We start from the raw sequence: 26921 nt of genomic DNA on the forward strand, positions 1-26921 counted from the left end.
TAATAGAAAGCTTTCACGGATGCCAAATATTGGAGAGCTTTTAAAGAAGGAATAAGTTGTCTTTTATTGCTGTAGAGGAAATGCAGAGAATAGATTGAGACTCTTACCAAAGGCTCTACGAAACCTTAGTGAAGCGTACTGGGAAGGGCTACACGCGTTAACAACAGTTCCCATAGGCATCTGCAGTATTCTAATCATATCACCTGTGGAATTTGCCGGGAGCTGCATTGCGGTCACTTTAAGGCTCAGAAATGCTGGATATATGAAAAGGTCCAAAGAGGGTCACGTTGAAATTCTCATTTTCTTCATCCTTCTGTATCTGTAAACTTGACACACTACTCACAAACCGGCGAAAGATATGTGGACGGGAAGAAGATGAAAAGAGGCGAAGTGAGCCCCTGAAAGCACCCCTAATGTTTAGTTTTAGGCTACCGGACTACTATGGTGATTTTCACGCAGTAGTGACTGCTATTAAGCAAGCAGTAGACTCACTGCTCCGAAATTAAGTTTCATTCAGGGAGGTGAGCATTCACTTTGAGCTTTGAGCTCATAAACTGTGCGCACAAAATTAATTAAGGAGTGTTTATCCTCATTGTATAATCATCAAGCAACTTATTCCTACTAAGCTACTTACCCTCAAGCAAAGCTCTTATTACCGTAATCGTAGAAATTCTTTTGTATTTTCCAATAGGCAATAAGGCTAATAATCTAATCGGACGCAAATTATCAAGGTTATATAGAAGAAGGTGAGATGGAAACACCACACACACTTTCTCCTCTATTGTCCGTCTTTTGGAGGACTGAGCATCTAGGGCAGTGCTTCCCAAATTTAGTTTTGCCATGACCCGGTAATTTTCACGCTGTCCTTTCATGACCAACTTACTTAATAATATTAAACTCAAAACTGTTACATGAGATTAAATAATACACGTTTATTAGTAGTAAGAGAAACGTTTTATTAATATTAAATTATAATATTTTGGTATCTTTGGTACTCACTTTTTAGTGCGAAATATGTAGCTGTTGCTTATTTTTAATTATTGAGTTCAAGTTTGCTGAAAGTTTTATTCTGAGATCGGGTTCCACTTCTAGTCTATTTCAATATTTATTTTTAAGGTAAACTAGTGTTGAAAACCCAGCTTCACATTTGTAAGTGGTCACAAAAGGCATTAAAAAATCATTGCTTTATGAGCTAGTATTGTGTATTCTTGACGACAGGATAACCAAAAATCCATCAATGGCCTTGTGTCAAATGTATCCTTGAGTGTTGTTGCCATCGATTGGAGAAAAATATTCTTGAAGATTGTCTTGTGGCAATGCAGTAATGTTGTACTCTTTTTGTATTTCACATAAATTACTAAATGCTTTAAAGTTGCCTATCTCCGCGCGTTGTAACCACACTACACGCTTTTTTACTGCAGCTTGCACTTTGTCTTGTACCTTAAATATTGTTACATTGTTGCCTTGCAATGTCATGTTTAGATTATTTAAAAATTCAAAAATATCAGATATGTAAGCCATTTTTACCATCCAATTAACATCATGGAATCTGTCCTTTAATTCAAATATTACATCTCTAGCTGTTGAGGGATGTTGCTCCAAAAAACGTTTAAGACATTATCTCTTGACAGCCATCGTACCTCACAGTGTAAAGGAAGATGTTCGTGACCACTTCTCATTTCTTTGCCAAAACAGAGAACAATCTAGACTTAAGTGGACGAGATTTTATGAAGGTAATGAACTTTACAAACTCTTGCATCGTTGCTGTCAAGGGTAAGGACATTTTTTTGATGGCTATTGCTTCCCTATGAATGCTACAGTGCGTCCATACACATTCCGGAGCTATGGCTTTTATCCTTGGATAAAGTCCAGTACGAATGCCTGACATTGCTCGTTCGCCATCACTACTTAATCCCACACACTTCTTCCATTCAATGTTATTTTTGTTGATATAATCATTAATCAAGTAAAATATTTCTTCGGAGATCGTTCGTGTTTGCAAAGATTTACAGAAAAAAAACTCTTCGTAAATAGTATTATCATAATCATTATCGGATATTGGCAATCTTCAAAGCATTTCTCTTTATTCATTCTCGTATGAATTCATTCGTTTTACATATATTTCTGCCTTTGAACGTGCTCATTTCTGCTAAATAGCAGCGAGAATGGTGAATTCCGCAGCACCGTTAGCCGTCCAATCAAATATCATATAGAATTCAATTTGTACCTTCTCTATATCTTTAAGTTCTCTGGCTGAGCTTTCGCCTCGCTCTGTTGTTTCAACTTCAGGTCAGTCAGCAGCGGTGAGTGGCACGTGCGGCCGATCTCCGCTTACGAATATTGCGATGCATCGATCGATCGATAGTAGGTGGGTGTTATTTTGAAAACAAGGTGGGAATGTTGCGGCCCGGTATTTTATTTTGATGGCCCGCTACTGGGTCACGACCCGTCATTTGGGAAACGCTGATCTAGGGAGTCATACTTTCGGTGAACAAAGAGACTTAACCGAAATTGATATTAGTTGCCTCAGAATATGTGTAACATGAGGGTCTTTATAGTCAATTTTAGAGGAATTCTTGGTACCACAACGGACCAATGTTGTAAGCTGTTCAAGTGAGACCGCTGTTAGGGTCGACCATTTAACCTAACCCATCCCTTGTGAACCAATGATCGGTATTCTAACCTAACCATTTACTATATAGCTGAATGGTTAATATAATAGCTGTCTTCGATTGGTCATTTGCCTGCTCGCTTCTGCTTTCATATCAAAAATTTTACATGTAAAAGAAACCAAAAATTTATCGAGATAAATTACCTGCTTCAATTTATCTCGATAAATTTTTGGTATGAGTATACCTCATTCAAATGGTGTAACCGTTTCTTCAGTGCCATCAAATTTTGTTTTGCCAATTTTATACCAGTTTTACTTTTGCGAATGGCTCAATGACAAAATTCAGTCAAAGTGACACACAAATTTGTTATTACATAAAATTCTAAATCCTAAAATGGCGGACGAAGATTGTTTTTATACCCTGAACAGGGTATATTAAGTTTGTCACGAAGTTTGTAACACCCAGAAGGAAGCGTCGGAGACCCTATAAAGTATATATATAAATGATCAGCCGTGTGCGTTTGTCTGTCTGTCTATCCGTCCGTCCGTCTGTCCGTCTGTCTGTATACTATATACGAACAAGTATCTCAGTTTTTAAGATATCGTTTTGAAATTTTGCAAACGTCTTTTTCTCTTCAAGAAGCTGCTCATTTCACATAACTTCCGATATCACTATAACATATAGCGATAAACTATAACATATAGCTTCCATACAAACTGAACATATAGTTACTAAAAGGAAAGAAGGTAAAGAAGGGATGTCGGTAGAAACAAAAGGCTTATTAAAAGGTTATTTGGCACTTAAAGTAGAATTCTTCCCCATAAGAAATAAACGCAGCGCATACAGTCATGTGTTGGAGGATATTCTAGCGCAAGTTATCACTGTATGTTAAATCATTTTGGTTTTCCTTTCTTAGAAAATTTTTTATATGCTCCTTAAAATTGTGATAAGGTTGGAGAATAAAATGTGCATTTTGTTGACGGCTTATAAGACCATGAGTGATAATGCCAACGGAACATGCTAGTATACCGGCAATCACTCATTTTGAAGATGTTGTGAAAACTGCATAGACATTTTTTTAGCACAAATGTGACACTTCAAAATATAAATAAAGCTTTCTTATCAAATTTAAGTTCTTGTCATTTTGCATTTCAATTTTAAATACCATATTACACCGCCTTTCACTTGCTCTCGGTTTTTTATTTTCTTTTTCTGAACCGTCAAATAGCTTAGTGCGACCAAACATATTAAGATAAGTATCTTTTTCAGTAGTGCCAGTCAATTTTATATTATATATTACTCGACTAGGAAATAAACTTTGTTTATAATTTTAAAATTCTTAATATATTCTTCAAAATCTATGTCGTCCCTTTCAAAGTAATCCCCCTTGGCATCACATTTGCCCCACAGAGCGACCGTTTGAAGTCACACGGCAAATTCGATAGTTACGGCAGATATTCTAACGATACCAGTAAGAACTCTGATTGTTAATCGTCGATTCAAAAGCAAAAATGTCTTTATTTTATTGGCATGTTGATAATCAGTTAATGTTGATCTCCGTCCTTGACGTGCTTCACCGTCAATGCGTTCTCGATCCTTTTTGAATAATTTGTAGTAATCTAAAAACTTGCTAGCGACAAACAATTAACACCGAAGGTCTTTTCCAACATTTTAAAGGTTTCCGCATCAGAAATTTGATTTCGCATATTAAATTGAATTTAACTTCTTTGTTCCATAATTTCACTCATTACAAAAATTGCCGAAGTACTTTATGTACTTTAGAAGTACGCTAATGAATATTTTGATATTTGGGACATATATCTCTGACAGTCGTACCAACCAAGAAAAAAATAGTTCGAAAAATAGCTTTTCACGCGAAGTTTAAATTATAAAATCTTTCTATTTTTTACCCCAGGGAGTACTTTAAAGATTAATAATGATTAAGTTAAAAATTATTTTTTTTGTTTTCCTAGCAAACTGTTATAAAAGCCGCTAGACTCGTGGGGCAAACTAAACTACATAATTTGGTTTTGATACGACGAAATATAATGGGCTTAAAATTATTTTTTCAGCGCATTGCTTTTTTCGATGCGGTCAATGTACATTCCATCCAGATATCAAGATGCCATGAACACACAATCGTTTATTGGTTTTACAAGCCGCATAAATTCAGTGGCTTCTTACCAGCATTTAATTACTGATAAGAATGTGGACTTTCACATAATGTGTGGTACTTACCGCAGTACTTGAGTTGGCTTTGTTTTTGTTGCGGGTGTTGCTGATGCTGTTGGTGATAGCTTGTGTCACTCTGTGTTCCAGCAGCAACATCTTGGCCATCACTTCTAATACCGTAGTTTCCAATGTTGGCTTGTCTGCTATGACAGCGAAGTGACATCTTCGAATTAAATCTCCTTAGAAACGGTGACTGCATTGTGGCCGATGGCGCGGCCGCTGTGCTCTTGGTGACTGTGGCAATTGCCCCTAATGAACTGTCGTCGTGCTGTTCGGCAGGCGTGCTGCCGATGATGGAATTGCCACCAAAGACTAAAGCGCGCTCTGCACACATACCCACATACAGCGTGCGCGTAATGAGGATATACGCAACACATAGCACAAATAGCGGCAGTACCAGCAATGTTAAGTCCAAGAATATATTATAAAAGCGCTCATACGCAATGGTGTCCACCGGCCATTGGTCGCGACATTTGCGTAAGCCTGCGGGTGGTATTAAGAAAGTACATTAAAAACGCGCTTTAAAGCAATGGACAAATAATGTGTAAAGTGATGAAATCGTAATTAAGATATTTTTCAACTGTTGATTTAAAATGTGTTTGCGATGGTGTCCTCATTTCAACATAACAGGAAATGAAGGATATAAGGATAACCGTTCAAGGGCTTTAAAAATTTTAAGGGAACAGCAAGACGGCCAGTTGCTAATCTACTTTTATTATTTTTTCGAATGAATTTGGCTTTGGTGTGAGGCTGGAACTAATTTACTTTCTTTGCAGACTGTTTGTATGTTTGTATGTGGAGTGTAATGAATTTGTGCGGTCGGCAGAAATAGCGATGGATGCTGAGCGTTTCTGTGGTTATTCCGAGGTCATAAAAGTTCACTTGTTATTTGCATTGTTTGTCTGTATTACGTTAATCGCTACTCCTCTGCAGACATTCTTACCCTTCCGAAATATTTGCAAGTTGTGAGTAAGTTGATTTGCTGTCATTTTGCAATTTTAAAAACTGTTAGAAAAGTAACAAGTAAGAAACACGCATGTCTTAGAGAAAGTTACTCCAAGTATATGAGAATATTTCAAAAATGATTAAAACTTTGGCAGAGACTTCGACAGAATACGGGATCTAGTCGAAGAAGGGAATATTTTATTGAAGGTACTCGATTTTCAATTACATTATGCCCAGCTTTGTTTTATCGGCAGCTACTTCAATTTCATGCAGTTATACCATATGACTTTAGAAAGCACTCCTCTCCTATAAGAACCCACGAAACTTCACTACATATTTACCAACAACATAAAGTACTATTAAAATGTTCCCTGATTTTCATTAAGGGATTACATGGGTTTCCTCGGGTAAAAAACAGCCTATTTCTCAAAATTTGTTTTCTCATATAAAAAAATTAATTATTTTATAAGGATTTTTATTGTTACAAACATATACACTATTAAAAAAGAAATTCTGAAAGTTTTAGAAATATTTTAAACTCGGTCATTCCGACGCCGTTTCGAGTGACCCCTCGGAAAAAGATGCGCTCATGTTGGCGGATAACTATTTACAGGATCATCTAAAGTGAAACAATGTGTTTTAGTTAAAATCTTAACTTAGAACATGGATGAAGGGAAAAAAATATTGAAAATATAATTTTTGGCGGTCATTTTTACAAAAAGATTGAGATTTAAGTGAAATTTTCGCGACATTTTTGTTTTTTAAATAGCCGTAATCAACAAAAAATCTTTCATCCAAGTCTTTAAGAATTGTATCTAGAAGACCAGTGTAAAGTTTCATGAAGATCGTTTCAAGACACAGGTTTGAAAAAAACGCGTTTAAAGACGGCGAACTTAGCCTAGCTGGCGTCGTGAGCACAAGTTCTCAAGACTGTATCTCTAAAACTATTACTCGGATCAACTTGAAAATTTAGGACAATATTCTAGAGGTGTTGTAGAATTTAATAAGACAATAAGAACAATCAATATTTTGAAACCCGTATACCCATGTAACCTCTTAAGGTACCTCACAGACCATCATCAATCTAAGGGTAAACGGTTTGGGATATCAATGAAGTCCTTTATTTGTGTGAACGTACATTCGATGTCATTATGTATGGAACTCGATTTCTTTTGCATGGTCACCACGGGCACGTTTGCAGAAGTCTAGACGCTGAACCAAATTTTCGACGTTTTCAAGCGTAAATCGACCGATACTGCTGCAAATTCACTTTCGATATTCGTACGATGTTCACCAATCGTCGCTGGCTTATTGGCATATACTATAGACTTGACGTACCCCATAGAAAATAGTCTAACGGTGTCAAATCGCACATCCGAGGCGGCCAATTGACAGAGCCATTTCGTGATTTAACACGTTCACCAAACCTGCTTTTTAATACATCGATTGTGACATTCGCTGTGTGGCTTGTGGCTCCGTCCTCTTGGAACCGTATATTGTCCAAGTCCGTATCATCCAATTCAGGAAAAAAAATATTCGGCTATCATTGAGCGGTGGCGATTTCTATTCACAGTAACGTGCCGGTCTTGATTGTCAGGGAAGAAGTACGGCCCAATGACGCCACTGGCTGGCGTGGCATGGTGATTCATGGAGTACGTGTGGATTGCTGTCTGACTAAAAACACATATTCTACTTATTGACGAAGCCATTCAGCCAGAAATCACCCTCATCGCTGAAGCTGATTTTTCCATGAAAAAGCGGATCACGAACATACGACGATTCTGATGGTTAAGCGGCTTTAGTTCTTGCGCCAATTTGATCTTGATTTTTAGGACGTGGGCTAACCGCCGTCACAGAGATGTACAGCGCTTGTGAGAAACTGAGTTGGGTCTTCCTCAATTGATGCGCGGCAGCAATATTCCCAAAAGTATAGTTACTTCTTTGTCTCGGCCTATCGGCTACTGTATGGATCCCACCAACATGGATGTAATATTTAATGTCTCTAGAGTACTTAGTTATTGATTTCCTTTAGTAGTTTTTAATGAAACCGTTACATGGGGAGTGAACGTGGTGCAAGAAGGGCGAAAAGATTTATTCTGTGCAAATTTAGGTCATATAGTTAAAATGGTTAAGAAGATGTGTACATTAAACGTATTAGAATCGGACCACGCCCAATATGGTCGGACGAAAGCATGCCCAACGATTGGAATTTAAGTGTTCTATGCCCAATCCACAAAAAGGGAGACCCCACAATCTGCGCCAACTACCGTCGGATAAGCCTTCTCAACATCGCGTATAAGGTTCTATCAAACGTATTGTGTGAAAGATGAGAGCTCACCGTCAAAAATAAACAACCGACTATTGGAAAAGACCCGTAAGAAGAGAGAGAGGTAATATTTTCTGTAAGAGTGTACAACTGCTGGCGTACGCCGATGACATCTGCTTTCTCCAGACTGGATAAGGAAGCAAAGTAAATGGGTCTGGTGGTGAACGAGGGCAAGACAAAACATCTCCTGTCATCGAACAAAGAGTCGTCGCACTCGCAACTTGGCCCTCACGTTACTGTTGACTATCATAACTTTGAAGTCGTAGATAGTTTCGTCTACTTTGGAAAGCTTATTAACACCAACAACAATGTCAGCCTGGAAATCCAACGCAGAATAACTTTTGTCAACAGAAGAAGAACAACATGTTGCAAGGTTATGAAAGGTACAACTGTAATAAGTATATATGTAGTTAGGGAAACTCACATGTGTTAAACTGGCAAATGAAAGAGATGTTTGAAGCGAAGTTATTGATGGAATAAGAAACGCTTTTGTGTACCCACCTTGTCGACTGGTTGGAATTAATTGACTAAACAATGCAATCGGAGTCATGCAAATCATGCTGCCGAACCAAATGAATCCAATAATGCGGTAGGCATGATTAATCGTTTGCCATGTCCTTGAGCGTAGCGGATGGCAAATGGCGTAATAACGTTCGCATGATATCGCAACCAAAGTCCAGGATGAAACGGCCACCGACGCAGCTGTTGGAGAGAAATGAAGGCAAAATACGGGAATCAATCAACCACTGATTAATATTTATATTTACGCTGTTATTTATATTAATAAGGGAGTGGAATTGCTATTATATACGGAAGTAAGGGGATTATTGGCGTTTTTTAACCCCATGGATTTATATTAAAAAAAATATTATTTTTACACATTCCGTATTTGAATAACCGAAATATTTATACAGAAATTTGCTTTATTAAATTTATATTAGATACACTGGTGGCACAATTTATATTTGTCTTCAATGAGCTAGTGTATTTACTAGCAGTTATGCTTGGGTCGCCTAAGATATTTTTTGTAACAAATTTCGAATCTTGTTCGAAAAAACTGTTGATAGTCGGTTGTCTTGCGGAAATATAATTGTATATTCAAAGACTCTGGAAACTAATTAGATGCACTTAAAATTTTTTTGTGTTGTGTAAAAAGGAGGAATTATTTACAAAATCCGGAGCAAGAAAAAATAAAACGCAGCCCCTGAACTGCTGACAGCTGTTTAGAAGGTCCAGAGGCAAAACAAGCTTTAGTCAGTATAGAACATACCATTCTTGACAAACGACTTTAGTGAAAAAGTACTCAAAAGTTGAGTTTACCATATTCGTTCCATCAAAAGAAGTCGAAGAGGCTCTTTGAATGATGTAATATACAGAACTTAATTGTTCACATTAAATAAAAAAATATTTTAATTTCTTTAACAATTAGTGTGTTTCGTTAAGAAACCACATCACTCTTACACCTTTAATAAAATGGATGCTCCAAATATTTTGGTGTTCAATTGTATAAGGAACTGCTCCCTCCGATCAATGCTTAATTGGCTGATATTTATGATAAACTATAAAGCGGAAGAACGGAGATCCGCATGTTCAATACATGGAGGCTAAGGAAATAATACAATCCTCTTGACCATATTGATATAAGAGCAGTATCTGTTGTATTCAACTTCATTTTTTTTACATTTTCCACGTTGAGGTTTCCACTGTAAAGGTATCGCTTAAACCAGCTGGTGTGTAATAAGGGTAATTGATTGATTGTGGTTCAACGAATATAACTTTTCAAAATATCTCGAGAGATGCGATGATTTTTGTACTGACGGCATTAATAATATTATAGAAATTTTGCTTCAGATATATTGCCATAGATGGTGAAGGTGTGCTTCCTTATGGCTCAATGTTTCTTGTTGTCATCTTATAACATAATAACATTTTTATAAAGCTGGGCTAAGATTGCTTCAAAAGTTTTTGATATATGACCGAGTTATAGAGTTCTTTTGTCTATTTTTTTAACATTTGGTATTAATACTTCGTCCGAGTGCCAATTTTTATTCAAGTTTAAGATACCATCCCCGAACGGACGGACATCTGGAAGCCAAGTGTTCGGCCAAAAAAACTATAATACACTGCACAGCATGTTGCCTGAGTACAATAAACCATCGAATGCTCAAATTCGTTGTATGTATGTATATTGTAAATGGACAAACTAGAAAAAACAGTTATGTTTTCAGGGTACCAAAATGTATTGGTAGTATATGAATGAATTAATTCGTTCGCTTTTAGAGAAAATTTTATTTCTATTTTTTCTGACTTTGTGTGAACGTGAATACAAACATGAATAGTTTGTTTTTTATCTTCCTATAGAATTCATGTGTATGCAAAGAAATTGACGGAAAACATATATTTAATTTTTTCCAAAGTCTGAACTCCAAAACACCCGATACTACAATATCCGTTGTTCACTTCCGTAGCGTTAAAATAAAAAAAATATATACAATTATATGGAATAATTATTAAAACATTTAAAGCAACTAACAGTGGAATTAATAGCAATTCAATAGATCAGCCACATTATTATTAAATACTCGACATACCAGTTCATTAATATATAGAGTTCAATTAAAATTATACACTTTTCATTGCCGCGATAAAGACAAATATTTCGTGTAATGACATTTCTACAGCAATAATCGTCTAAGCCATTTTCCACTATTCACCCAAACCTGCCAATTACAGTGATTAAAGGTTTCCATGATCAAATAGAAATATTTTTATGAACAGAAACAAATGGCTGAAGACAGGTAACAAAAGCTTGCAAAAGCGGATCTTGTATTATTTGACATCAATTACCGGTAAGTTTTTTTCCAAGATTGATTAAAAATAAAAAAAATGTAAGACTTGTGCAATATACAATTACAACGCATTTATTAAATGTGAAATTTCACTTCGCAACTTGTTTTACTAATAGACAAATTTTATATAGAAAATGGATTCTAATCGACAAAAAATCAAATGACACTTTTCCAATTTAAATTTTAAGGAATATGGACTGTCCCGTAAAAAATTGACCCTTTTATTCCTTAAGATTATGACGTAAGTGTTTATGGCATTAGTCTCAATGGGGATTTTTTTTTCTTCATAATCTGACGATGAACAAAATGTATAACATTTGGTGTCAACACTTCAAACTATTAAGATGTCTAGCAATCAAGAAAAAGTGCGCGAATTGGTTTTGTCCACTTACCTGGAAAATCCAGAATTAAAATATTCAGTTATAGCTAAAAAACTGGAGCATCGGAAAGTACTGTTAAAAGGGTTGTTTCGAATTACAAAAAGGATGTACCTACTATACGAAAAAAAGGTTCAGGTAGAAAAGCAAGTGCAGACGGAAATTTGGCAAAAAGAGTGAAGGAAGTTTTTAAGCAGAATCTCAACACTTCAGTACAAGACAATTTATTTACAAGATTTTAGAAATAAGTGGCGAGGGTCGTACGGTACTAGCGATGAAAACACTGTACAAAACATAATGAAGGGCCTTAAGAAAAAAGTAAGAAATTTTTACAGAAAATAAAAATTTGTTAAATGTTATTTATAATTTGTAATCTCTATAGTACTCATTAATAAGTAATAAAACAAGACTTTGAAAAAATTCTTTGGTTTTCTTGTTATTAATGAAAAACGAAGGGTCAATTTTTTACGGGACAGTCCTTATTTTTTCTACTACTTCTCAATTTGATATTTGAATTCGTTGAATTCTCTTCTGTAAATAAGTAAATAATAGTGTATTGTATATGTATATTTATAATCTCGCAACAAAGTTGCTAAAGAGAGTATTATAGTTTAGTTCATATAACGGTTGTTTGTAAGTTCTAAAACTAAAAGAGTCAGATATAGGGTTATATATACCAAAGTGATCAGGGTGATGAGTAGAGTTGAAATCCGGATGTCTGTCTGTCCGTCCGTCCGTGCAAGCTTTAACTTGAGTAAAAATTGAGATATCATGATGAAACTTGGTAGACGTATTTCTTGGCTCCATAAGAAGGTTAAGTTCGAAGATGGGCAAAATCGGCCCCCTACCAGCCCACAAAATGGCTGAAACCGAAAACTTATAAAGTGTCATAACTAAGCCATAAATAAGGATATTAAAATGAAATTTGGCGCAAAGGATCGCATTAAGGAGGGTCATATTTGGACGTAATTTTTTTGGAAAAGTGGGCGTGGCCCCGCCCCCTACTAACTTTTTTGTATATATCTCGAAAACTATATCTATGTCAACCAAACTGTATAGAGTCGTTTCTTTCAGGCCTTTCCATATACAGTTCAAAAATGGAAGAAATCGTATAATAACCACGCCCACCTCCCATACAAAGGTTATGTTGAAAATCACTATAAGTGTGTTAACCGACTAACAAAAAACGTCAGAAATACTAAATTTTACGGAAGAAATGGCAGGAAGAAGTTGCATCCAGGTCTTTTTTTAAAAATTGATAATGGGCGTGGGGTCGCCCACTTATGGACCGAAAGCCATATCACAGGAAGTACTCAACCGATTTCAATGAAATTCGGTATATAGTATTTTCTTAACACCCTGATGACATGTACCWAATATGGGTGAAATCGGTTCACAACTACGCCTGAAATCTCCATTATCACTTTATCATGCGAGAGTATAAAATGTTCCGTGACACCCGAACTTAGCTCTTCCTTACTTGTTAATATTTTTATAGATTCCATGAGCAATGATAACGAGCCCGATACTTTTTTATTGTGAAAATATCGATATAGGAACTTATAAAATTGGCTGGTCTTTTATTATTCTTTAAAAAGCTTTGGTAAGCACTGAAGCACTCTTTTTTGTATATTTAATGAAATTTAATGCACTCTAACATTGCTTCTATCACGTGCCGCTTGACAAAGTGCGTATTGGTGAAAAAATTTGCTCAGCAAATAAGTGCATACATATGTATGTGTTGTGCTTTTCTTCTGTTGGAAAAATTCTTCTTTCCTCGTAAATAACATTTTAGTTATTATTAAAATTTTTTGGCTGTAATTTTTTTTTTAAATTAAAAACTTTGATTATGCTTGGGGACTAATTTTATTTGGTCTTTTACATTTTTTTACATCAAGTCGAGAATATGATATCATGTAAATGGCCGCAGCCACAGTTAATTGTCATTTGAGCCCTTTTTATGACATTTTCCATCACTTTGGCTAGAACTCCCGGCGATACGTCCTCACATTCTTGACGGATATTGTCTTTAAGAGCTGCAACAGCCTGAGGCTTGTTGACATAATCCCGCGACTTCAAAAAGCATCACAAAAAGAAATCTGGAGCGGTCAAATCAGGCGATCTTGCTGGCCATTGCAAATCGCCAAAGTGGGAGATGCATCCTTCAGCATATCGGTTGTGGCATGTGCAGTGTGTGCCGTTGCACCGTCCTGTTAGAACCCCATGTTTTTCAATCCCAATTCATCAAGTTGCGATAAAAATATCTCGTTGATTATTGCTCTGTAGTGCTCACCACTCACAGTAACTGTTTGGCCCGCGACGTCTTCGAAGAAAAAAGATCCGATGATTCCTCCAGCGAAAACAGCACAGCATAAAGTGACTTTGAGCGGGTGTACTGGCTCTTCGTGGGTTACACGCGGATTTTCAGTTCCCTAGAAGCGTAAATTTTGCTTATTTACGTACGATTAGGATGGCTTAAGCGTATGTTAGACGCGATTGGCGGTCAGCAGCTAAAAGCTAATGCATCGTCTGAACTTTGTACGGAAAAATGTTCAAATCTCGTACCAAAATTCGCTGTAAACACCGTCGGCCGATACCCATTTGAGTGCCACGTCGATGGCGCTTCCATGACATCCTCGCAACAGCAGCAATATTCTCTGCAGAACGGCTACTCCTTGGTCTGGCAGCATCTCATATCGTGTCAGTTTCTGCGAGGCAAGCGGCTAAACGTCGCAGTGTTTCACCAGTAGACGTCGGACGGCCAAGAAATCTGCGACGAAATTCACATTGTGCCAAAGGCACCGACCGATTATTGGTCAAATAAATAGTCACCAATAACCCGCGTTCTGGAGCAGTGTAGCGTACCATTGTTTATTTACGTGTATTTCGCATGTGTTTACTACACAAATGTCAAAAGAGAACTGACATTTATTGCACCTTCTGATAGGAGGATTATTATTGCACTGTACTTTTGCGGAATATAATTTTTATACTCTCGCAACAAAGTTGCTAAAGAGAGTATTATAGTTTTGTTCACATAACGGTTGTTTGAAGTCCTACAACTAAAAGAGTTAGATATAGGGTTATATATACCAAAGTGATCAGGGTGACGAGTAGAGTTGAAATTCGGATGTCCGTCCGTCTGTCCGTATCTCGATGAAACTTGTCATGCGAGAGTAGAGAATATTCGGTAACACCCGAACTTAGACCTTCCTTACTTGTTTTATTTAGAAATAAGTTAATGACGTGTTATTTGTTAAAAATATTAAAAATTAAAAACAAAACACTTTCAACTATAGATAAATCAATTGAAAGATAGTGAGCTTGACAATATAACCTCGAAATGTAAGAGACTGACATGCGATGAAGACGTGATATTATTTCATTTTTTAATTTAATTTCATTTACACAATAATTGAAATTAATATTTTATTTTTATTTTTTTAATTGAAACACGAAGTTTAGTAGGAGTGTCACTTTAAATACAATAAATTCGGCCGCTTTTGTATAAGCGCAGAAAAGCTAATTTGTGTTTTACTCATTAAAAGCATTAAATTAAAAACTATTATTATATAATATAGTTTAGTTTACTTATGCTTACTAAAAACTTAAAAACAAAATTGAAAAAAATCCCGAACGAACGAAAAAGTTTGAAAAAATTTCTTAGAAAGAAGTGCAAGTTGCTTATTATAACTAAACGTATTAACTTAAAACAAGTATCAGATTTTAATCCTGATTTTCTGATCGATTTGAGACAGGCAGTTCGGCGCTATGTAAGATGGGACTATGGCGGAAGGCAAGTTCCAATACTGTGTAGTGTGCTTGGAATTGGCTGTAATGCCTTTTGTTTATGTCAAACAAAAAACAGGAATCACTTACACATGTCACAAAACATTTATATGGAATCCAGGATTTATCTTGATTCCTCAGTTCAATTGATGACGTGAAACTACCACGCTGAGATTTAAAAATTAATTTTTCACACATTTGACAGAAGAACACTTTCGTGACAAGTTTAAGGTGTAACAAACGTATATACGTAACAGGTGCCCTCATGGTCAGAAAAGAATATACATATTGGCAGATATATGTGGTATAGAGACCCGGAAGTTCGAAAGTGTTTACTAGGTATTTACCAGGTCAATAAGTTTTGACGTTTTATAAGAAAAACACAATTTTATGTTTCAAAATGCATTTTATTATTCAGTATAATCTCCTAGCAATTAATACGCTTGCTCCAACGATTCTCCAATCTGTGGATCCAATCCCTGAAGTGAGAATCCGAAAGGTCTGCAAAATACGCTTCAACAGAGGTCATATTATTTGATGAAAAACACTTGCCACGCATACATTTTTGAGTTCTGGAAACAAAAAGAAGTAACTGGGGACCAAATCTGGTGAATACGGTGGATGCTCTAACATGGTTTTTAGCCATTGCCAAAAAGCTCTTGTGACGCGGTGCAATGTGCTGATGAAAAAGGATATTTTTCGTTTGCAAACCGGGTCTTTTTCACGAATTTTTTCCTTCAACTGGTCCAAAAGGTTGCAAAAATATTAAGAATTAATTATTTTACCAATTGCAAGTAATCTACAAACAAAACTCCTCTCGCGTCTAAAAAACTGATGCCATAATCTTCTTTTCCGATTTGGGGACACGAGCTCGTTTCGAAGACGAAAAACCAGGTTCACACCACTCTTTAGCCTTTTCTTTTGATGGTGATAGACCGGCGCACAAAATCTGCTTTATTCTTTTTAAAACGCTCCAAATGTTGCTGAGAAATTCACATTCGAATATGATTTTGTTCCGTTGGTAGCGAATGTGGCACCCATTGCGCACACAGCTTTCTAACTCGAAAACTTTCACTTAAAATATGGCTCACACTGCCTAATGATTGTTCTAATTGTAGGTGAACAATCATTATACACTTTTAACATTCGTTCGTGAATTTCTTTTGGTGCTACACCTTCCAAAAATGAGAATTTTATCACGATATTAAATTTTTTCCATTGTAAAAAAATACTGTGACACGGCGACACTAAATGGCTCGTAAACAAAGAATGGATTGACAGATTGAAATGAAACTTCATACATGTTCATATTAAAAAAAGTAGCAAGGCCCTCTACGAACAACAACCTGGTGTGTTATAAGGGAAGCGGGCGTGGCTGTAGCGATCACATTTCTTACACTAAAAGTGGCATATGAATGCCATAAGAATATCATGCACCGAATTCGGTTGAAATCGGTTTGGCAGGTTTTGAGATATGTGATTTCACCTCAAAGCGGGTGTTTCCACACTCATCGCCCAATTTTGTCCACGGTTCCTTTAACGTTCTCTCGAACTATCTAAGGCATAAAACTGAATGTCTCTGGTGTTTTTAGTTATTTATTTATCGTGCTTTCATAGATTTTAACTGTACCGTTATATGGGGTCTAAAGGCACGGTCACGCCCACTTTTTCAAAAGTTTTTCCCACAGATGCTTCTGGCCATTGCGATCCTCTGTCCCAAATTAGAGTCTTATATCTTAATTTAGTGCTTAGGTATAGAACTTTATAGGTTTTTCGGTTAATGTTCGTCGCAGTATTCCGATTATGCTCATCTACGAATTCGTAACTTATTTGGACAAAAGGACTCGCATATTAAGATATCTCAAGCTTTACTCAAGTTATAGATTGCACAGACGGACGAACGAACAGGCAGTCAACCGGATTTCAATTTGGCTCGTTATCCTGATTATTTATATGTACATATATAGTATATGTATTTGGTGAACCAACTCTATAGCAACATATTGCAAGAGTTTAAAAATAATCGTGAAGTTCATGTGACAAAAAAGTGTTTACCAGTGTAATTTAATTTTAGTCTGAATCTGGATGTCATTCGATTCATTAAGAGCCCTTTAATATGTATGTCATTCACCGTTGCTTGGCAAATGGATTTAATCAAGAGTTATTGTCATTGCGTGGCGAGGCCGATTAAAGACCGAGGCGAAAGCGAATAAAGCGTGATCTTTTATGGATTTGCTGAATGTTTTTGAGTACTTTACAACAATGAAGAAAGGTTCACAATAGAGATAATGGAAAGATTTTTTAAGATAATGGATTAAACAATTTTACAAATAATCTAGCAATAGCAGACCAGGTTTCGTTCCTGCTCTAATTCTTTTCATATTTTACACATTTTAACTGTAATTGATTCGATCAGTTCATACTGCATTAGTAAGCTGAAAATAGATCTAGCTCCTTGGGTGCTATGTGATATAGTCCTCCGACATCGGCGGTTTTGACAAATGAAAAAAGAACGGAAGCAAAAGCTCGCCATGCTGATTATTTATTTTTATAGGGTCTCTGATGTTTCCTACTGGGTTTATAACGACTATAAATTTTCCGGCCGTTCGACGGTTTATAATAGATACAATATTTCTCTTTCATTATTTGTTTGATAGTAACCTGCATTGATCAATTATAAACATTATGACGTTTGCTTAACATCTTTCCTCCTCTCGTTTTTAGCAAAGTGCAAATGTAAATAGAAAACGTCTTTCTTGATTCACACATTCGCAGGAAACAATATTGTGACAATCAGACGCTATGTGTCACTTGTTACATTCCGCCTGCTTAATACAGTTATATATACTAGCAAAGGTGAGGAGGACAAGGTGGTGAGACACGACATTGCGTGAGTATGAAAACGTAAGGACAGAGTAATTAAAAAGGAAAGCGTAAACATTTTACGACTGTGATAAACTTTGTTATGCCATTGTCGCTATAAGGAAATAATTAATTTTGCACAACGATTTGGCCTTAAAACATTAAATTATCGGAATAGAAGAGAACGATTGTAAAGCCAGTTAGATAAATCTGTAAGACCGACATTAGCCATAAGTAATTTGCTTGATCACGGAGATTAAGGCCTTTGTGAGAATCTTTGAAAGTTGTGTGTTCAGCTGGATCCTGAAGTTCATGTGACAAAAACGTCGTTTGAGTTAAGCCAATTAACTGCACAAGCCGCTGATTAAATCTCATTTCGTGATTGAGAAAATTTTATTAACAAAACGAATAATTGCAGATAATAAAAATATTTTCTCGTTCCAAATAAGAATAGTCACCAAGAGAAAGAGAGCGAGAAGGAATGCAACGATGATTACCACAAGCTATATGTACATATATTTTATTCAAATATATCATACACATTTAATGTGTAACGTGCCAGTATTTAAAATTAAACTCGATGAATATGGGGTTTGGCCTTAAAAACATCTTTGAAGACATTGTTAACATAAACATATTTTATATAAATATTATAATAAAAAATGCACGCTTTTGAATTATTTTCAATACAAAATGCTCAATGGATCGCGTTCAATGAATTTGGAACATCAAGCAACTGTCACACATACAGTGACTCACATGACCAACCGCATGAACTCCACTTTAACTTTGAGTTAATGCTATTGAAATGATAATTTAGCTTAACATATTTTATATCATTAAAAAGGAAATTTTATGCATTTTTCATTTTTTACGTGACAAATAAAAGCTTACTTAACGTAAACACAAAAATTCCAATTCATCTCACACGACTAACCGGATTTTTTACCCATATATCTGAACATTTTGGTATAGAGTCAACCAACTCTGGCAAAATTCGGGTTCTACAGAATTTCTCTTCTGTGACCTCCCCAAGATTGTAATACTGTTTTCGATTACAGTTTTCGTCCTACTTCGTTTCACACATGCTTAATTATATTTGGATCCGAGAATGTGCCGATATTTCCATCACGTGTGGGCAATTATATATCAGGCAAGTTCGAGCGATTCCTGATTTGTGCTTCGGATCGTTGTCTTGAAAAATAATTTCTCTATGGGTACCCCATTTTGCATAAGTTGCTTTGACATTTTGCTCGAGAATATAGACGTACTGAAAACTACTCATACTATTTTTTGCAAAATGCAGACTGCCAATTCCCTTTGCTGATATACAACCTCAGACCATGACTTTATGGATTTGTTCAGGCGCTTTGGAAAATCCAAGACTTTTTTAAAATTATTTTTAACCTTCTAGGAGTTGTATTATTAAATTTCTCATGTCAATAGATGTCTGAGTACGTGACGGAGCCATAATTGATATAACTACACATCAAGCAATGCAGTTTACAACTGGTTCAATGTAAGAAAAAGCACTATATATTTTTGTAGAATTTTAAATGGAATAAAGGTCCCGTTGCTTTACCGTGGGCTTTGAAGTGTGTATTGGACTTTGTGTGTTTATGTTAAGTATGAAGTAAAATCTTTTTTGGGTTAGTAAAAAACAAAAATGCATAAAATTTCCTTTTTAATGGCATGCAATAGTTAAGCTAAATTATCATTTCAATAGCATTAACTCACATCTAAAGTTAATAGCGCGATCCTGAAACAGTCTCTTGCGTTAGTCTCAAAGTATTGTCATCTGATAGTTAACAGGTCACAAAACTAAAAAGAGCTCTTCGCTGCCATTTTAAATATACTGCATAGAGATCATCGTAGATATTAATCGATTGTCGTTTTTTTGTATATTTTATGAGCAACTCAAGCACGAAAATGTTAAAAATAAATAAATTTTACATAAATTTCGTAAATACTATGAAAAAAAGTCAACATATATTTTTATTGATAATTATGTTTTTTGACTATGTTATAGAAAATCTAATATTTGTTTTCATTCCAGTGTAAAAAAATCTCGGAATAATGAAATGTAATAGATTTTGTGACTGTCACTTACAGAATAGCAAAATCTCCTCAAGTCACAAAAATTGTTGGCACTTTATAGGAGTTATTCTGCGTTGGATTTCGAGGCTGACATCGTTAGTACTGGTGCGAAGGTAGACGAAATTATCTACGACTTCAAAGTTATGACTGTCAACAGTGACGTGAGAGTCAAATCGCGAGTGTGACGACTGTTTGTTTGATGAAAGGAAATATTTCGTCTTGCTTTCGTTCACCATGAGACTCATTTGCTTCGCTTCCATTCTGGAGACAATTCAACAAACGGCGCAGTCTGTAGTATGACTAGACGTGCTCAATTCCGTAATTAAACTTGGCATGGTTCTTGACTCCATCTGAACGTTGGCATTGTAGAGGTCCATCTGTTGTTTGAAGAATTAGGAAAAAGTGCCCTCCTCCTTAAATATACATATCACTTAAATTACTGGGTATCCTTATGAAGAGCTTTAGGTGCAATCCCATACCTCAGGACCACCGAAATCGGCCAACCGTGCCTATAATTCATAAACCACACTTTAATATAGAAATCAATAACTAAAGGGCTCCACAGTATATTTGGACCTCATGTAGTTGATTTTTTTCTGAAAATGTCGGTCAATCATTGAAATATAGTATTGAAATTCGGAGAAAGCTGATAATAATATACTTTCGTGTCAAAAATGCATTGAATGGATATTTTCTCCAACCACCGTATTTTTAATATAGGAATTATCCAACTTTTGGTTGACCTTTACCGTTCATATCGGTCAATCAGCGATGTTTAATTATGAAACTCATAGAAAATAGTTTTCTGGCACTAATGTGTCATAATGCCCAAAATATATTGAATCAGGCAATACTATCCCTAGCCCCATATACCCTCCGGTTGCCTTTATACCTTATGGCGATCAAGGAACAATCCCAGCTACCATATATTATATATAATGATTTTTTTTATCGGACTGCTGAATGTTTCCGAATATATTTGAGTAATGTAACGCAATACGCCTAAATCTTCTCTTACCCTAATTACACCCGGTATAATGATTTCCGAAATGATATGGGGTTATAAACCCCAGTTAAATTTTTCATATGTTACTTTTGCCACAGCTATGCCTACGTAGTTTCATGTCTTTAAACTGACATACTATGCGTTTCAAGAACATAAACAGAAATCGTGCGGCAATGTAAGACTTGACACAGGCAAATTCCGCTTATGCCATGCGCCACTATAAATACACACATGGATTTGTTTGACCGTTTCACCAAATATTGGTTGTTTTACTTACTTTCTGTACCTGTGCTTTATTTTACCTGAGCTTATCAAAACCAGTGCGCCACGGGGGTGGAAATTGAAAATCAATTGTTCACTTTAACTGCTTTTGAATTTCATAGTGGTGTAGTACAATAGTTTCTGTGAAATATATTTTGCTTTACCTACAGCGATGCATCGAACAAATACAAATAACAAAATTCACACATACACCGAAGTTGGTAATACAGCATATAACCGTTATGCAGATCCTATATTTCAAATAAAAGCAATTATTCCTGCGGAACTTTGAAAATTGCCTGATACATAAGGCATTACTTTGTATCGTTATTTATTGGGTTTCGCACATTTTGCCTTTCGGCATACGTGAATTAATACTTGTATATGCAGACGTATATATATATAATAATTTATTGATTGACCCATGACAACATATTATACTAAAAGTAGTACAAAGGGAAGTCATTCTCTCATAGAAAGGCATTTCTCAAAACTGCCGCAGAGGCGATTATATCAATTTATTGAGAAGGAAGGTACATTTATGTATTTATTATTTGAAATATAAATGTCTCACATGAAATTCTGATATAAACTTCATAATAAATAAAAATCTGTCCCCTGTCGGTGCGGAATAGCGCTGAAATCATTTCTTGTCACATGTAGTTTCCCACTCAAGCTAGAATTCCAATGACTTCTAAATATTCTCAACTGATATTTATATTGAGAGACATATAAACTATTCATGTAGGACATGGCCAATACAATCGACGACCATATAACTAGAAAGCTCTGAGCTATAACATGTACTGCATGTGGTATATAATGGATAAATCTTTAATTTAATTTTTAATTTATCGGGGTTAAAATAAAATTGAATCATTATCATACCGAGAACATTTCGTACAAAACCGTTTTAAAATAAGTAGAAAAAATAGTACAGAGACCTTGTTCTCAAGTAGGTATACTTAACGTATTTGTATCTTCAAACTTTATTCTGTGGTCGAATGTCGTCATATTTGGGGATATAAAATTTTACACCGCCTAAAGATCAATTTAAACTGGGTTAGTTTTCGACAAGCGTAAGTGGTGTCAAGCTGTCATGTTATTTTTGGTCAGTATTGTTTGGCATTCCATCATTGAAAGACTTACGCCCGAACAATATTTACTTTATTTATTTAACTTTATTACGAAAATTTGTTTTGTAAAGACCATAGTCATAAGACTATCACCCATATTGAGACCCGAATTGACCACGTCCAGCACACGGTGAAAAAAATATGGCAACCGCAGCTGAGAGTGCATACGAAGACCGCGGAAAGTAACTCGGACTGATGTATGGAACGATTTGGCGTTTTACGACGAGATCTTAAATTCAAAGCGTACAAAATAGAGCATGTGCAAGAACTGAAGCTGCTCCACCTTCGCAAGCGACATCGCTTTTCTCTATGGGTTCATTAAAAGTTGCAAAATTAAAATCTTGTTCAGTGATGAGGTCTATTTCTGACTCAACAGGTATGTGGACCAGCAAAATTTCCGCAATTGAGATGGAGATCATGCTGAAAAGATTCAAGAAAACGTAAGCATGCGTCAATGGCGACCGTTATTGCGCCATGATAACCGATTATTTGATGCCTGACATTGCAGCTCGTGATCTCGGCGACATTTGGTTTCACCAAGCCGTCGCCACTGCGCACACATCGTATCAGTCAATGGATTTATTGAGAGAACACTTCGGTGAACAGATAATTTCACGTTTTAGGCCTGTTGATTTTCCACTAAGCTCGTGTGATATCATACCGGTAGACTTTTTCCTGTGGGGATATGCAGATCTCAAAAGTCTCAGAAAGACAATTCCGCTTCGATTCAGCCTTAGAAGCAAGACATCACGCGTGACATTCGTGAGTTACCATTCAAAATATTTTTATTATAACATTTGAAAGAAATAATATTCAAAAAATAAATGTTGATAGCTTGGGAGATAAAAATATTTTACTAACATGATGGCAAACTTTAATACAAATATTAGTAAATTTTTATAAACAACTGTATATCTTAGAACTGTAATATAAGAAACTGATGTTAAATTCTTTTCACTGTATATAATTACAGTTCTTCGTAAAATTATATATTTTGTTGTTCTGAAAAATTTTCATATATAATTTAGATAATTATAAAAGTGAGGGAAAAAGGTATACAGATTAGAGGGATTGCCCCCATTAGGGCAGATTATAAATGATCCTTAGAAAAGATTGTCAACTGTAATAATATTCAGGCTTCATAAAGGGCGATTAATTGAGATATAACTTATGTATATATTTCGATATTTATGCCTCAGTTTACTTCGATGCATACTTAGCTTTCAAAACTAAACTGATATTATATAAAGTAATTAAAAGCGCAGCAAATTCAATGTTAGTTTTTCAGAGAGTGCACAGTTCTCCTGCCACTACTTTTGGGAGGCACGAGAGAAGCCGCTTGAGGTTCCAAGTTTCGCTATTTTTCCTCGAAATAGAGATTATTTAATTTTGACCCTTGTCTCAAACAATGCTTCAAGATGAAAAAAATGTATCTGAAAGATGTTTCAAAAATGTTTAATTCTCTTGCAGAACACAAATTATTGATTGATTAAGATTGTTGTTCAGATTTCTGCACAGTTCTTGACGGCTACAATTGTGAATAAGATATTTTTAAAAGTACATTTAGTTTTCCATAATTTTTATCTTTTACTTACCTTGAGAAAATTGTATAAGTTTGCAAAAGAATTCTCCGAAGATGAAGTGGCGCAGCAGTGTGCCGACTAAGGTAACGGGCATACAGAGCACACCCAGCAGCATATCGGATATAGCGAGATTCAGCAGGAAGACATTAGTCACATTGCGCATACGGCGATTTTGTACAAGTGTTGAAATCACGAGTAGATTCCCGAAAATGGCAAAAAAGAAGATCACGCAGTAACAGGGTATCAGCCAAATGGGAATTTCCGAGCTAATACGCGGCGTCACCGCGTAAGTACCATTGTCACCGAATGTGCTCTCGTTCTGAAGCACGAAAGTGAGAGGCGACGGCGCTTGTGGCAGTATCAGACTCACGTTCTCGTTGTCGGTCATATTCAAATCCTCATTCAACAGCTCGCGGTTGAGTGTGCCGGCAGCAGCGGTTTCCACACTTGTCACAGATATTGCGGCAGCGTATGTGGGTGTTGGTGATGTGCTCTTTGATTTCAGCTCATACGAGTAGTTAGAGAACTTTTCACTTTCATATTCCCTAGTGGAAATGAACACCGAATTAGATTGTTGACAAAATGCAATGCAATGAAATTTTCCCTGTGTCGTGTTTGCTCTAAAGAACACTTACACTTAACGCTTCCTACGTTATGTATTTTAATGTTTTAAAAATACATCGTTTTTATGAGTTATTATATGTTTGCGCTCTTATTCTTGTTCAACATATTTACTGCACTTTTGCATTATTGTTTTGGCATCAAACACACTTGTTCGCTCAACGCGATGGTTGCGGGGGCGTATAAGTAACCGATGGCGTTGAAGCAAATAACAATCCGCTACCTTTTCGAACTTATGTCGATTTTACGCTGCTTCTACGTTGTAAATTAAGTTTGACCACTGCTTCGTTAACCTTTTTAACAAGTTTTTATTTATGCTTGTGCAGCATGGCCTTTTAGTCGCATAAAACAATATTTCTGAAAACATAACGAAAGCCTTTCATTTAACATTTGATGCAAGAAATTGGAATTTTATAAAAAATGTTTGAGGATAAAAGAAACAGGTCGCTGGTGATCACCCCGTTGCGGAGTTCTTGATTTAGTTAAACGTTGTGTTCGTCGATGAAGGAGTTTATTCTCGCTTTTGTAGATTGTCACGAAAAAACCGGCAAAGCTATTGCCTCATTAATTAACAATACATTGGAAGGTTGCCGTGGACAGCGCTTCGATAATGGTAGTAATATAAGCTGTAAATAAGAAGGAGCCCAAAATCATATCCAACGTAAAAATGTGTGTGCAGTTCTTTTGCCCTGTGAATATGGGCACCATTTGAAATTCAAATTCACTCGCCTGAATGCTGTACTCGACCAATAGCATTGGTGTCGTCCAAAAATATTCGAGCAGCACACAACGTTGGGAAAATCTGAAATATGCCAAATACCCAATTCACTTCACTGTCTTTCTAATACAAGGTGGTCTGCGAGAATCAGTACTCTCAAACCATTTACGAATAATCTTCTCGGGTAGATAAACACTTTATAATAAGTTTAAAAAAAAACTCAACCATACGAGAGATATTTGTAGAAACGTTGAAGGAATTTTGAAAAGGTGATCAAATTTAGGCGCGTTTTGATGGCCTCCATATGGTTTAAAATCCTTCAGTCAATCAATGAAAGAAGCTTCTTCAAAACATCAATGCCACAAGCGAAGCTGAAGATAAAAATATAGAAAGGTTTCCTGTGGATTTGCAATTTCTGCGCGAAAGTCTATGTATGAACTGATTTATACATTATTGATACCAAAATCAACAACTAAGAATGTAGTAAATTTGCTGTGATGAAAGAATATGGTGCGACGTCCACGATCGCGTGAAAACCCATCAGTCGAAATATTTCTTATTGATAAGCATTATTCAAAGAAAGTCAAGAACGCGTTCACGGCGAGCCACTTCCAGGATGGGTATCAAAATTAACTGATAATCAACACGCCAATATAATAAAGGAATTGCTGCTTGAGAATCTGCAATTAACCGTCAGAGATCTTACCGGCAGCATTATGGTAGAATATCGGAAAGATCAGTGAAAACCGTTTTAAAAGATCGTTTGGGCCTAAGAAAAGTAAAAGAACGATTGGTTCCAAAATCACTAATTTTTTTCGAAAAATAGCGTCGCGTTATTGCTGTAAAACAATGCTTTCGGACTACCAGTATGTCCTGATACGTATTAATACTGGCGATGAGTTTTGAATCTGGCTTAAGATCCGTAAATAGACGATCAGTCGGCCGAATATCGTGGCAAAAGTCAGCCGAAGTTGAAAAAACAAGAAATTAATAAAATGTTGACAGTTCTTTCCGATTATCGAGATGTGGTTCACTTCTAATTCCTTCCGACAGGCCAAACTGTCAAAAAGGAATACTATTTGAGGGTTATGCGTCGTTTGCGCAAAGCTTTTCGTATTATCCGGCCGGAATTATCAGCCGACAACTTTGGGCTATTCATCAAACTCAAACGTTCGCTCAGAGGAACCATTTTGAATCCATTGAAGGTGAAACGCTACTCGCATTGAAGGCAGTTATGGAAATTTAACAACTGTTTAGCGCATTGGAAAATATGTTGGCACAAGTGTATTGTATCCAAGGGGTATTTTTAAATTATGAACAAAGTCTTACTATTTTTTGCATAGTACTCATAGTAGTACGGATGTACTATGTCTAAACGCCACAAATTTTACTCCTGCTGTTTTTTTTATCGGACAGACAGAGCTCATCTCGACTGTCTGATCATTTTGAAATATGCATGTGAATAATTGATCGTTAAGGGATCGTCTTAGTGTGAAAAATCAATTTT

General features: G+C 36.0%; 1 protein-coding gene across 1 annotated transcript; it reads right to left on the reverse strand.

Moving 5' to 3' along the window:
- Positions 1 to 4806: 4806 nt before the first annotated feature.
- LOC108977630 (cholecystokinin receptor type A-like) lies at positions 4807 to 26603 on the reverse strand. Its single transcript, XM_018947397.1, has 4 exons — positions 26560 to 26603; positions 24088 to 24620; positions 8617 to 8817; positions 4807 to 5327 (listed from the first exon to the last, which is right to left on the reverse strand). Exons 1-4 carry the CDS (start codon positions 26601 to 26603, stop codon positions 4807 to 4809), a joined length of 1299 nt encoding a protein of 432 aa, XP_018802942.1.
- Between the last annotated feature and the right edge of the window lie 318 nt (positions 26604 to 26921).

The sequence above is a fragment of the Bactrocera latifrons genome, unplaced genomic scaffold (assembly GCF_001853355.1).
Source record: "Bactrocera latifrons isolate USDA-ARS-PBARC rearing strain unplaced genomic scaffold, ASM185335v1 scaffold_93, whole genome shotgun sequence".
NCBI lineage: Eukaryota > Metazoa > Arthropoda > Insecta > Diptera > Tephritidae > Bactrocera > Bactrocera latifrons.

Excerpts from the sequence above, each read along its gene's own strand:
- LOC108977630 (XM_018947397.1), bottom strand. The coding sequence starts at position 26,603 with ATGGTTCCTCTGAGCGAACGTTTGAGTTTGATGAATAGCCCAAA. Across the intron at positions 24,621-26,559 it reads AGTTTGATGAATAGCCCAAA|GGAATATGAAAGTGAAAAGT; the intron begins GTTGTCGGCTGA and ends CATTTCCACTAG. Across the intron at positions 5,328-8,616 it reads AATTCCAACCAGTCGACAAG|GCTTACGCAAATGTCGCGAC; the intron begins GTGGGTACACAA and ends TACCACCCGCAG.